Raw genomic sequence first — 14,194 nt, 5'->3', positions numbered from 1 at the left:
TTGCAATATTATTTTTGCAACAAACATGTATGCATTGCTGAATCAAACCTTGTATTGACAGATGATCTTATGCTTTTTCTGCTTATAATTCATGATGACTGAACATCATGAAATTGTGTTTATCTTTGGATAGTAGACTGACTTTCTGACCCCTGGGTTTTACACCTCAGTCTGTAATATATCTGCTTGTTTTTACACTTGTTGGCCACAAGGTGGTATTATGAGCAAGTTAAGTTTCCAGAAATTAACCCTTTTGTGAACCACTTGGCTGAAAAGCTTAAAGCTTCATGAGGCTTCACCTTCCCATCACTACCGGTGGGGTCTTCTGCTTTTGTAACCCATCCACCTCAAGGTTGTGTGTGTTGTGGCTTCACAAATGCTTTGCTGCATACCTCGGTTTGTAACAAGTGGTTATTTCAGTCAAAGTTGCTCTTCTGTCAGCTTGAATCAGTCGGCCTACTCTCCTCTGACCTCTAGCATCAACAAGGCATTTTCGCCCACATACCGGATGTTTTTCCCTTTTCACACCATTCTTTGTAAACCCTAGAAATGGTTGTGCGTGAAAATCCAAGTAACTGAGCAGATTGTGAAATACTCAGACCGGCCCGTCTGGCACCAACAACCAGGCCATGCTCAAAATCTTTTTTCCCATTCTGACATTCAGTTTGGTGTTCAGGAGATTGTCTTGACCAGGACCACACCCCTAAATGCATTGAAGCAACTGCCATGATTGGTTTATTAGATCAGTGGTTCCCAACCTTTTTCAACTCGCGACCCACACAACCAAACACTTATGTTTGCGCGGCCCACTTAAAAAATAATAGTAACCAACCCCGCTATTGTTGGGTTAAAGGCACAATATGTAATTTTTCTGCTTTAAAAATAGCAGAAATCACTATATCTATGTTATATATATTTTTTAGTTGTGTACTTACATCATCCCGACAGTTTCCACAAACTTTCAAATCCGGAGAAAATTATAGTTCAATTAGAAGACACGGCACGTTTCTTTATTTCCGTTTTGTCGCCCGTCTATGGTGTCATATAAACTTTGACCCCTCTAGTTTATCTAACTTCCTGCGGAACTGCCAAATACAAAGGTGAACAGAAACAAAGACGAGACGAAGAAGAAAAAGTAGTAGCCTTGATCGAGACTATTATTTTTTATATTTGTATTGTTTATATTCGTATTTAAACCTCAATCAATAACTTAGTTATGGATCATGATTATGCTTTGCCTGCACGTTCTGTGAAGCGCAAACGCACGGGTGAAATAAATGACCCGAGATGGTTTTGGGACAAGAGAAGCAACAAGACACGGGTAAATATTGGAGTTGCATTTCCAAGATAGAGAGAGCTTCGTGATAAGCTGAAACTACAGAGAGATGCTGAACTCGCTTGCATTCTGATAAACAGGTACGCATCCATTCAGCTAACTTTATCTATCCGTATATTTTGTGAAACGATGATGTCTTGTGTAAAACGCAGACGGACTAGCTCTCATGTAAATCTACATTTGTTCTATATCTAGCTGAATAAAGTAGCTTCAAATGCAGTTCTCTAACTTGTTCGATATCATAGTATAACGTAATTGTAATTATTAACGAAAGGCGACCATGTTTTTTAACATATATTACTACTAGCTAGATGGAATATTGATTTGATAGGGGTCTCATAATTCATATAGACGGTTTCATCGGGCGCACGGTCGTGTATATCGGTCTGGCTGCGGTGCCTTCTACAAACGCAGTTAAAGGCAAGGTGATGAGTAGACTGAAGTTGGGCTCAGGTGGTTGTGCTGCGGGGTGTGTTGCCCATACATTTATTTATTTTTGGAGACTCGCCACAATTTTAAAACTGATCTTTTTTCAAAAAGGCTTCATTGAATAAACATGAGTAACGTTACTTACTGCATGTTTAATAATAATATTAAACGCAGCAAACATTTTGTTTGTTATCAAAAAGTATCTACTCTAGAGGGACTTGGCTGTTGTTATTGATTCTATTTGGAAGTCTACCGGAAGTTAAGTTAGGTCCACAAAAGCGCTCATGCGCAGTAACGTTTGTTTATGTTGTTGCCGTTGAAACCGTCTCTCTGTTCTAAAAGACGTGATTGTCAAAATACTAAGTTAGAATGAGTGAGGAATGATAGGGAGCGACAGAGCGCGTGTTCCAATGAACAACAACTCCCATGAGCTTTACGCTCTTTCCCGACGTCATCAAAGTACGTCTTATGTTATTATTTTGACCCCTGGTGGCCAAAAATTCCATATTGTATGTTTAATAACTAGTACTGAGAATCTAGATGGTTAACTGTATTTATTGGATGAACTAGGGCTGTGTGATATGGACAAAAAAAAAAAAAAAACTTATTTGGATTTTTTTTATAGAGTTTGCAATTTCGATTTTAATCACGATTTTGACAAACACTGAGTTGTCAGAGTTTAAGTGTTTATCAGAGTTGTAATGTCTCTAGAATAAACATAAGTCAAAATAATCACTAAGTAAATTTGTAACAAAATTTATAGACTTATGGCAAAAATATGAATAAATCCCGTGTGCAGAGATTTTTTTTTTTCTTTTTTGCCATGCATTGTTCATAGAGCCCATTAATTGTATCTGTGTCTCAGGTGTTGAAATAGATTTGTTATATATTATACAGGTTCACATGAACTCCGTCTGCAGTGCGTATACAGTATGTGTATGCAGTTCAGAAGCAGAAGTGAGAGTGCGTTATTATAACGCGAAAACACATTAAAATAATGCGCAAGAGCGAATATCTCTGCTCGCACACGGATTTACTTTGCTCTGTCACAAAACCAGTGTTAAACCTGTCTCCTCTCACTCAAACTCTGTCCTCTGCACTCACAACTCTCTCTATGCTCATGTGCTAGATATTAATTATTTTTGCACATTTTTACCGCATGCAGTCTGTTCTGTTCTCACGCTAGGCGCCTTGCATTTATCAGATAGCATACTGTGGGAGGTCGGGGCTGCGGAAAATTGTGCTATAAAGCTATTTATAAATCGTGCACACTCAAATCGTGATTTTATGACGATTTCGATTAACCGCACAGCCCTAGAATGAACTGGCTATGAACAGAAAATAACAGTTACAGTTTAATAGTTATTTTTTGTTATTTAATTATATATATGAAATGATGTAATTATGTTATAACTTAGACATTTTTTACATATATTAACAATATTATTATTTATTTTAATAGTAATTGGCGGCCCACCTGCAATACCACCGTGACCCACTAGGGGACCGCGGCCCACAGGTTGAAAACCACTGGATTAGATAATTGCATTAATGAGAAATTGAACAGGTGTTTCTAATAATCCTTTAGGTGAGTGTACATACATACATATGAATGTTGCTTCTTACACTTAATAGTATCAAAAAGCATTTGTTTAATGTTTTCCAGTCAAGACACGCAAAATCCTGAACGTGTGTCTCAGAACTGTTTTTATGGGTACTGGAGCTCCTAACAACAGTTGTGGTGATGCAATGATTTTACCAACTGCTGGTTGCAGTTGTTTTGTAGTTTTTTTTTTTTTTTTTTTTTTTAGAAGTCGGAACTTTTATTACTAGAGCCCCCCCCCCCCCCCCCCCCCCCCCATATCGGGTATGTGAAAAGGCCTCAAGCTTTACTCTAACAGGACTGAGTTCCTCTTTGGTGTGACGTTCTTCAGGAGGCTGCTGCAATCAAATGGTTAACTTTTTTTTCTCAGTACACAGGAAACTCTATTTGTGAACATATTCAGAGAGAAACCACTGACAGACATAAAACAGACAAAAGAACAGAGACTGTCTAGCTTCTTCTTCAGCATATTTTAAATTATTTGTTTACTTTCCATTAATTTGAGGTTTATCAAATACACAGTCATGCAGAATGTTACAGTCACTACTAATGCAATGCTTTCAATTGTTTACCAATCCCGATCCATACCATGATAGCTGATCTGCATATGCAAATTAAATTCACTTATTCAAGCAATTATTTTATCTGTCTCTTATAAGAACATACATCACAGTTTATATGCAACTGATTAACTAGTTTTATTACCTAGTTTGAAAGCATTTTGAGCATCCGCTAAAACTCTGATTCTGCTCTATCAGCACAAGTATTGCTAACTCCTATTTAAAGGTGTTAATCATGTGACATTTAGAGTGTGAAATCAACAATGCAGATTGTATCCTGATCATTTATAGTGCTGTCACTGCTCATGAGTGTTGATGAAATGGGTAAGAACATAATTTTATAAGCATTTTTTTTTTTTTTATTATTATATCTTGTTGAATGGTTGGGGCTAGTTGTCACAAGACTGTATTTAAGTATGAGTATTTTTGTGAGAAATGGCAAAAAAACAAAAAAAAAAAAAAAAAACAAACGTAATAATCTGTTACAGAACAACATAATGACTGTAGATTGAAAGATTTTGCTGTGTTCTCATGACAAAGGTTGGGGAAAGGTGTCCCTATACCATGTTTAATTAGCTCTAGATTTGATAACAGGGATAATATTCAATATATTTTTATACCCATGACTTTAAATTGTGGACTAAAAGTGTGACAACTAGCTCAGTGTTTCACTGAACTTAACTGAGGAGCTTCATGACAATTTCTGATTATAAAAAAATAAGACCTATTGTTCGGGGTGCATCATCTAAGATGTGCCGTCAGTCAAAAGTAGGCGGGAAAAACGTTAGACGATTACAAACTCATGCAGTACAAAAACAATTGTTGCCATTTTCTTTGAAAAAAATGAAGTAGTATTGTTTTCTTATGTTTCATGCTGACTTTAAAGCTTAAAGTTGAGCCCCTTTGCATATGCTCTAGGTCTTGCGATGGTGATGTCAGTCAGAATGGCTCCTCTTCTTCCTCTGATTTTTCTGCTCATTATTCACAGTGAGTCACTGCAACAGTAACCCTTAATAGATTTTGCGCACATTTTTTTTTTATGCACAAGCTGCTGCTAATTTATTCAGTGTGATTTTATTTAGAGGTTTACAGTAAGGAGGAAGTTGTGAATTATAGCCATCCACACATCTGTGCACTAAAGAACTCATCAGTGATAATGAGTTGCACTTATACATACCCTACTGGATGTAAGATTGAGAAAGTGTTCTGGACCAAAAACCCTGTTAAGGGTGCAGAGAATCCAGATCTGTCTGTGGATCCTGAATACAGTCAGAGGCTTCAGTATCTGGGAGACAAACAGCAGAACTGCACCATCAGACTGAGTCATGTGACACAGAAGGACCAACACATGTACTGTTTCAGATTCATCACTGATAAACCTAATGTGAAATGGACTGGTTATCCAGGAGTGACTCTTACTGTCACAGGTGACTTTTCTGAGCTCTTCTTCTGTTCATTATGTTGAATAATAATCAGTGTATGACAGCAGCACTAGATATAATGTGTGTGTTGTGTTCAGATCTTCAGGTGGAGGCTCCTGAGAGAGTGACAGAGGGTCATAATGTCAGTCTGACATGTAAAAGCAGCTGCACTCTGACTGACAGAGCAACATTCATCTGGTACAGAAACTCACAGCAATTAACTGAGAGAAGAGACAGAAACAATCAACTCCTGCTGCAGTCAGTCAGAAGAGAGGATGCAGGCAGATACAGCTGTGCTCTACATGGACACACTTACATCTCTCCTGCTGCTCAGCTCAATGTCTCCTGTGAGTACAGATTCATTAGTTCTTCTTAAAGAGCCAGTAAGATGAAAATTCTAAGCTTCCTATCACTGTTTATAAGTCCTGTATATTAGGTTTAAATCCATCCAAGGTTAAAAAACATTGTCATTTTGTTAAAATATCATTTTAAAATTAACTCAATTCTCAGAGATCCCCAAACGGTTCGCGCGAAGCTGTTCAAAAGATTCAGTTTCCTTAAACCCCACCTTTCGGTAGCATACTGTGTTCTGATTGGTCAACTGACATAGTTTCGATTGGTTGTTCTGCACACAGCTTCACGGTAAACAATGCGTTAGCATCTGTTTGGGGTGAATTATGTTTTATTCCTCTCACCGCGAAGCAAACAGTAAAATAAAAAACTTGAACAGTCTCGCTGCTTTTTCTTCTGTGTGGGTGTATTCAAGCCGCGCGCTTCAGTTTGAATCTGAATAGCGCGTTCAGCGCAGGGGCGTGATCACATATAACGAAGGGAGACATGAAAAACAGACATCGCGTTGTTTTCATATGGATTACTTTATCACAGAATATCTGTTTTCGACAGCACTTATTTAGTTTTAAAGTAGACATTTCAAGCTTTCTATAGATATCTCTCTCATGTCTCTTCGTTGAGTATTCATGTGATTCTTTAGCTCCGCCCACACGTCACGCCTCCAGCCGGTCGTGTTTTTCCGGGAAAAATCGGTACAGACTATCTTTCTCTTATGAATATAATAAAACTAAAGACTTTTTGGAGTTATGAAGGATGCAGTACTACTCTATAGGTACTCAAGATTAACAGGATATTGAGTGAAAATGAGCATTTCACCCCCCCTTTAAGAAATAAACGATATGCAAATCCGGCGTCAAGCTGGGCCTTGTTTGTAAAACAAGCATCTTCAAAATGCAGGGAACAAACAAAAACACTTGGACAACTCCGTTGATGCACTGTAAAAATAAACTCCATCCACTGGTCCCTTAATGGTGTTTTTTTTTTTTTTTTGGTAATCTGTGCAGGGTTGTCTTTCCCTCGCAACCAAAAACACACTCCTTTGTGACATTTGGCGACGCTCTCTCTCTGATCAGTGAAGTCTGTTGTGCTCTCAGTGCTCTGCTATACGGGAGCGCGCGCTCTTCCGGCAGACGTGCCCTTAGGACCCATATAAGGAAATTCCGCTCCATTTAACGTCACACAGAGCCATACTCGAAAAAAACTTTCCGAAACTTGTGACAAACCGGAAGGAGTATTTTGGGAACAAAAATACTCCTTCAAACGTACAACTTAATTTTTGAAACTTTGTCCATGTTTAGCATGGGAATCCAACTCTTTAACAGTGTAAAAAACTCAGTATGCATGAAATAACATTTCATCCCCCCCCCCTCCCCCCTTTAATTACTTTGCACATTGTTTACACTGATGGACAGCTACATTATACACTGTAATACAGGTAATTTTTGATTTCCCATCTGCGTGGCTCTTTAAAAATCTGGAATCTGTGTTTGAACGGGATGCTTTAAGGATTTAATATGTATAATTTATAGATGCACCAAAAAATGTCTCAGTGTCCATCAATGGATCTGGTGTAATAGTGGAGGGAGATTCAGTGACTCTGATCTGCAGCAGTGATTCAAACCCTCCTGCTCTGAACTTCAGCTGGTTTAAAGGAGGAACGTTTGTAGGATCTGGAAGAATCTACAGCATCTCAAACATCAGCTCTGATGATAGTAAAAAATACAAGTGCAAGTCCATCAATGAACATGGAGAGAAATACTCTGATGCTCTGAATTTAAACATCATGTGTGAGTTAATCATAAAAAAAGATAATTATCTGTTTGTCCCAGTCCTCTTAATTTACATTATGCAGCATTTTAATTAATTTGGTGATGGTTATTAGACTCTCCTAGAAGTGTCTCAGTGTCCATCATTAAGTCTGGTCAGTTCTGGGAAGGAGATTCAGTGATTCTAATCTGCAGCAGTGATTCAAACCCTCCTGCTCTGAACTTCAGCTGGTTTAAGGAGAATCAAAGCTCAGCTGTTGGATCTGGACAGAGTTTCAGTGCACTACAGAGTGGACGCTTCTACTGTGAGGCTCACAATCAACATGGATCTCTGAGATCAGACGCTGTTACTGTCACTGTTAAAGGTAGAACAGCTCATTTACTTACATGATCCCTTCTAAAGTGAAGCAAATTAATCTGTTCAGATGGTTTACTCTCTTGTCTCTTTTGTAGGACATCTGGTGATATTGTACATATCCATTGGAGTGGTTTGTGGAGCTGCAGTTGTCATAATGCTGTATGATGTTTGTGTGTGTATGTGTGTGTGTGTGTGTGTGTGTGGTGTAATGTAATGTATGTAGTGTGTATAAATGAGCAATAATCATCCCTGTTGTCTAATGGAACCGAGGTTACACTTGTAACAGGAATATTCTCTTACGATATGGTTCACTCACATTGTGTTAATGTTATGGGGAACAATATCCAGTAGTTTCGGTAAGGCACAATTAAATTCATGTGACACACAGCATAGAATTTGTGCTCTTCATTTAACCCATCCAAAGTGCATACACACAGCAGTGAACAAGCACACACCAGGAGCATTGGGCATCATTTATGCTGTGGTGCCCAGGGAGCAGTTGGGGGTTTGGTGCCTTACTCAAGGGCACTTCATTCATCATACTGATGGCCCAAAACTTGTGCACGCATGTGGCGAGTGGGGCGGGGCCGAGAGGCGTGGGAACGAGGAGTGAGGCCAGGTGTGGTGATTGGAGATGAGCTACACCTGCGCCCCACCGCCGGTCTTGAGTCCCACGTAGGAGATGGAAGGATATAAAACTGGAGTGACGACCGTGAAGGACGAGAGGGGACCAGGCCTGGGATATTATTTTATGTTTGCTTTTTATTTATGCGCACCAGTCGTCCGTGAGGGGCTGGTGCGCCGTTTTGTATTTATTTATGAATTATTAAAATGCTTTTTGATTGTGCGCCGGTTCCCGCCTCCTTCTTCCCGATGAGTATGGATTTGCATATTGTTACAGTGGTGCCGAAGCCCGGGAGAAGGAGGGACGTGCTGCTGAAGATCCCTCGCCACTGTGGTGAATCCGCGGTGCCCTCGAGCTGGCGAGGTATGTGCCGCCAGGGACGCTCGAGGCGGTGGGCTGGAGCGAGTTGCCGGGGACGGGCGAGCTCGCTGCTGGCCGCCCATGATATGGAGGGGCGGCTGCCGTCCGTGAGGGAGCGGAGGAGTCGGCGCCGTTCGCCAGGGGGCCGGAGCCTGCTGCCTCCGCGAAGGAATCCGGAGGGGCAGGGAACGGGGGACTCCTGCCGGCTGCCCAAAACCGGAGGAGCCGTCGCCGTCCATCGGGCGGCGGAGGAGTGTCGCGCCGTCCGCCGAGGGCCGTCCAGTGCCACCGCCAGGCACCGCGGAGGAGATCACCCAGCTGGTGGAGGGCCGAGCAGCAGTGCATCTGGGAACCGGATTTTTTTTTTTTTTTTTTTCTCTCTCCCCTCTCTCGTCCTTGTCGCTCCTCCTTCCATCTCCTTTTCTCTCGCCTCGTCTGTCCTACCCCCAGGTTCCTGCAGGTCCCCGTGAGCGGTCCCCCCGGAGGGAAGGGGGGGGGGAGTAGAGCGCAGTATCGAGGGTACCCCCCGTCCTGCGAGGGGCGATGGGGGTATTTGGCGAGTGGGGCGGGGCCGAGAGGCGTGGGAACGAGGAGTGAGGCCAGGTGTGGTGATTGGAGATGAGCTACACCTGCGCCCCACCGCCGGTCTTGAGTCCCACGTAGGAGATGGAAGGATATAAAACTGGAGTGACGACTGTGAAGGACGAGAGAGGACCAGGCCTGGGACATTATTTTATGTTTTGGCTTTTATTTGTGCGCGTCAGTCGCCGTGAGGGGCTGACGCGCTGTTTTGTTTATTTTTGAATATTAAAATTATGTTTTGATTGTGCGCCGGTTCCCGCCTCCTTCTTCCCGATGAGTAAGAAGTTCATATTGTTACAACGTAACCTTAGGATTAGGAGTCAAACTCTCTAACCACTAGGCCATGACTTTCCTCTTTACTCAGGATTAACCCATGAATCTGGAGTTCTCAAAAAAAAATCTCAAAAACAAAAAACAAAATCCTAACCAACGACAGGGAGCGGAATCAGCTTGACCAGCTGTAGAATACGCTAGGCCCCTAGGGCTGAAGTGGCTCTGATGGGCTAAAAAGGCTGGAAAGCCTTGGCTTACCATTTCAAGGCATGACTTCATTAGGACCCATCTGCTCTGCCCCATAACTCTGCTGTTGTTAACTCTGAGGTTCCTGAGAGGAAGAAATGGGGGAGCACAAAGGATGGGTTTGTTATCATTAAAGAAAGCCATCCACGAGTGCAGTGAGGTGAGACTCATGCTCTCACAGTGAGAGCAGCTCATCTCAGACAGCACAGTCTCTGCATGGGCTTGCCCTAGTACTAAGGAGTGCTCATCCAAGAAGTGTAGGAATGCCCTGCATGAGACATACCCATGGCACAGCATTTTGTAGTAAATACCAATAGAAAAGTGCTTTCTTAGTAAAAATTTTAATAGTCCTGTTGGATAACTGCAATGAGAAGCGCTACTGTCGGCGCAGTAATCCACTGATGGGGCCTTTCTAGAGTAAGCTACTTCTGAGTCAGTTAGGAGACATCATATATATTATATAGGCAGTCAGCCACGCCTATTTCGGGCCACCCTTTTTGTTTGTTCAGCTACACGAATGTTAACAAATTTCAGGTTTCAGCATTCAAAGTAAACAGAATTTCCCCATAGCATGGTAAATGTAATGTAAGTGAACTGTGCCAAAAGCGAACCGTAGATGCATTACATTTCATCACATTCAAAACCAACCTATAGAGAAATTACATTGTTTCAAAATACAACATCTGATGAGTTCTGATCGACAGTAATTGTGAAAATCATTGTCTTTAAAGGATAAGCCGATGGATTAAAAACAGAAATGGTGCTCAGAAGTCTCAGGTGAGAAAAAATAAATAAATAAATAAATAAATATATATATATATATATTATCATAGTTTACTGGGCAGGTAAAATAACTGATCTATGACTCTATGATCTTTTTCATGACACAGGTGAATCATTCCAGACCTCACAATGGCCTACACAAAACTTGCATTGGTGAGAGGACTGATCCTGTGTATGAGAATGTAGAGGTAAATATTTAGCTGATAATTTCCTAAAGACTAAACTCTCCTCACCTTTGGCCAAAAGGAAATTGAATGGTCTTCAATATATGTGTAAATATATCAAATGTCTTATTAATAATAATTATATGGAATTTTAAATGACACAGTGCTGAATACACTTTGTCTCTTCATTCATAAAGGCTGCTCAACATGACTCTAATACCTGTAAACCTGATCTGAACTCTTCTGTGTATGAAAATATTACAGTAAGTAAGAACACATACACAAAGACAAGTCACAACCTATTAACTTTTCATTGTGACTAATGTTCTTGATGCTTTTATTTAAATATTTCATTATTAATGTTTTCAGAATAAAAAGAAGAAGAGGATATAGTGTTTTGGAAACAAAGCAAACATTTTACACCAAATCTTTGTTCGTGGAGACCTGTTTGATTGACAGAAGTGTCATGATATGGCTAAAGTAATTTGTAAAAAATAAATAAATAAAGTAAAAGGTTTTGAAATTATTAACTGATGTAAAAGCATGTAATCACAAGTGTTTTTTCCTTTACATTTTATATATCTTATACTACTTTACTTAGATTTTAAATGTTTTTAATATGTATCAGTAAAATGTTTATGTTCTGCATTAACCCTCTGGAGTCTAAGGGTATTTTTGGGGCCTGGAGAAGTTTTGTCATGCCCTGATATTTGTGCTTTTTTCAGTTTTTTATAAATATCTAAATGGGTAAAGTCTAATGTCACTGTAATCAGCACAAACTGGGCTATAATAATATGTGAAATGCATGCATGTACCTGATTGTAGTTTTGAGAAAAAAAAAATGTTATGCATGGTTAGTGAAAAACTAAAAATGTTAAATCACTTGAATAAGGCAATAAAACACATACATAACATTGGTTCCCGGGATTGTTGAGAACTGGAGCTTTTAGCCTAGAATTTGTCTTTCTAAATTATGTGAAAATCACCTTGTTTACTCACTCACAGAAAACAATATATTGATTTAAATTTTCTAAGACACTTTTTGTTGGTAAAAGTCATATAGGTGTCAACTATCATGAATATCATTGTGATATACACCTGAGAAGACAAAGCCCTGCATAATGAGCTGCATAATGAGCCTCTCATTCAGCTGAGCCACTGTGAGTGAGGAGTTACAAGAAAGAATGTGAGAACAAAATAAATCTATATAATTTTATGTTTGTAGTTTATTAAGAATATATTTAACTATCCCACAATATAATTTAATATCCACTTGGGGGAGCAGTTAAACAGTTTATTAGGGACAATCAAAGCTTACTTTCAAACAAATTGTTTGACATCCTTACTCCAGTCACACAATCCTTCAGAAATCCTTTTAACAATCTTATTTTCTACCAAAAAAAAAAAAAAAAAAAAAAAAAAAAAAAAAAAAAAAAAAATATATATATATATATATATATATATTATTATTATTAATGTTGAAAAGAGCTGATAATATTTTTCAGGTTTTTTTAGGGGGAATAAATTGAAAGAACTGCATTGTTTTTACATTTGTTAGAGTTATCTCTATTTGTCACATTTATATTATTTACATCAAGCTTTTGAATGGTATATTATTGTATATTGTTATTGAAACTTCATAATGTTTCACTTGATTATACATTTAGTCAGGAATTATAGTTTGGAAAAAAGTATTTGGAAAAAGTCTAACTAGTTAAATGTTTACACGTTATGTGAAAACTAGTACAAATAAATAAAAAGAGACTTACTCATGTTTATGATCTCTGCTGAATAAAGTGCTTCATTCTTTTTTCTGAGGAAATCCATTTCTCAAATCCTCAACCACATCACATCTTTTTGGGGTGAATTATGTCTTATTCCTCTCATGGCGAAACAAACAGTAAAATAAAATAAAAACTTGAAGAACAGTCTGGCTGCTTCTTCTTCTGTGTGGGCGTATTCAAGCCGCACGCTTCAGTTTGAATCTGAATAGCGCGTTCAGCGCGGGGGCGTGGTCACATTAGATATAATGAAGGGAGATATGAAAAACAGACATCGTGTTGTTTTCATATGGATTACTTTATCTCAGATTATTTGTTTTCGGCAGCACTTGTTTATTTTAAAAGTAGACATTTCAGGCTTTCTATAGATATCTCTCTCATGTCTCTTCGTTGAGTATTCACGGAGATACAGTTAATTTTAATGACGTGTTTGTAAATGAAGATCAGCGCACACAAAGGCTGTAGACAGCGCACGTTGTTTGTTATGTTTTTATAAGTGCACAAAGGTTTTTTGTTATTATGTCTGTATCCAAAAAAAAGTAGACCCTTTACAGATTCGATTGATGTATTGCTCTTATCTGTAAGATTAAAACTGAAAGTGTAATTTAAGTTCTTTTCGGGGTTATCAGGAGAAAATGACTCAAAACGCATATATGCGTTAATCGACTTCAAAGGGTTTTAAAGGCAGGCTCTAGCTGTTCAATTTGACAATTTTCAGTCATTCAGTTCATCAGAACGACAGCATAACAAATATTAAACAGCATTACATCTTTGTGCTGTGCCTGTCCTGTGAACTGAGCTGTTTTTTGCAAGTCGCAACCTCACCATTAGACCATGCTAAAATGTACACACTGCACCTTTAACTTAGTTGCAGTGATTGCAGTAGGCAGAAGAGAAGTACAGCTATGCAGAAATGTTTCCCTTATGAGTGCCTGTTCCTACGACATTTTGTGACAATGTGTGCCTTATAGAGACTTGATTATGATCTAACTTCTAGCGATTTTGCTTTTGGTGTAATTGTGCAGTGATACTCATGTTAAGTCTTAATGATACTCACTCATTTTTGGATCACGTGTCACTGAAGATGCTGTGATGAGTACATCAGAGAAGAGAGATTGGTGTGATATCTAACTTGCAGAAACTGTTACTTTATTACCAACACAAGGAAGACACAAGTGTAATAAAGTACATTTTATAAACAAAAGATAGACAAGAGTTATCAACAACCGATAAATGTTTACCATCAATAGAAAGGAATAAAGTGGATAATATACATACAGATGTAAGTGATTAAGTTGGCTGTTACTATGACAGAGTTGTGTTATCTTATTAAAAGATAAACTTATCAGGTGCAAAGCCTTATTATGCCTCAGACAAATAAATGCAAGATTATTTGCCCCTAATTGATAAGCTATATAACATCTACGGTAAATTTGAAAATAATATAGCAATAATATGCATTACATCAGAGCATTCTCTTCTTTCCTCCTGTGGAACTTATTTGCATAGTCTAAACACATATTTAGTGTCACTAAAGTTTTACTGATGCATTATTC

At 38.9% G+C, this 14,194-nt stretch overlaps 1 protein-coding gene across 1 annotated transcript; it reads left to right on the top strand.

The window, feature by feature from the left end:
* The first annotated feature begins 4,192 nt into the window (after nt 1-4,192).
* On the top strand, nt 4,193-12,270 carry LOC128027633 (B-cell receptor CD22-like). The gene is made up of 11 exons (XM_052615440.1): nt 4,193-4,252; nt 4,847-4,915; nt 5,011-5,355; nt 5,448-5,696; nt 7,230-7,487; nt 7,583-7,831; nt 7,920-7,983; nt 10,642-10,687; nt 10,801-10,881; nt 11,055-11,120; nt 11,227-12,270. The coding sequence occupies exons 1-11, from the start codon at nt 4,234-4,236 to the stop codon at nt 11,248-11,250; spliced, it is 1,470 nt and encodes a 489-aa protein (XP_052471400.1). The 5' UTR covers nt 4,193-4,233; the 3' UTR covers nt 11,251-12,270.
* Nucleotides 12,271-14,194: the final 1,924 nt, after the last annotated feature.

Source organism: Carassius gibelio, chromosome A1, assembly GCF_023724105.1.
Source record: "Carassius gibelio isolate Cgi1373 ecotype wild population from Czech Republic chromosome A1, carGib1.2-hapl.c, whole genome shotgun sequence".
NCBI classification, from domain to species: domain Eukaryota; kingdom Metazoa; phylum Chordata; class Actinopteri; order Cypriniformes; family Cyprinidae; genus Carassius; species Carassius gibelio.
The sequence above is the reverse complement of the archived record's forward strand: the minus strand, read 5'-3'. Positions and strand labels throughout refer to the sequence as shown.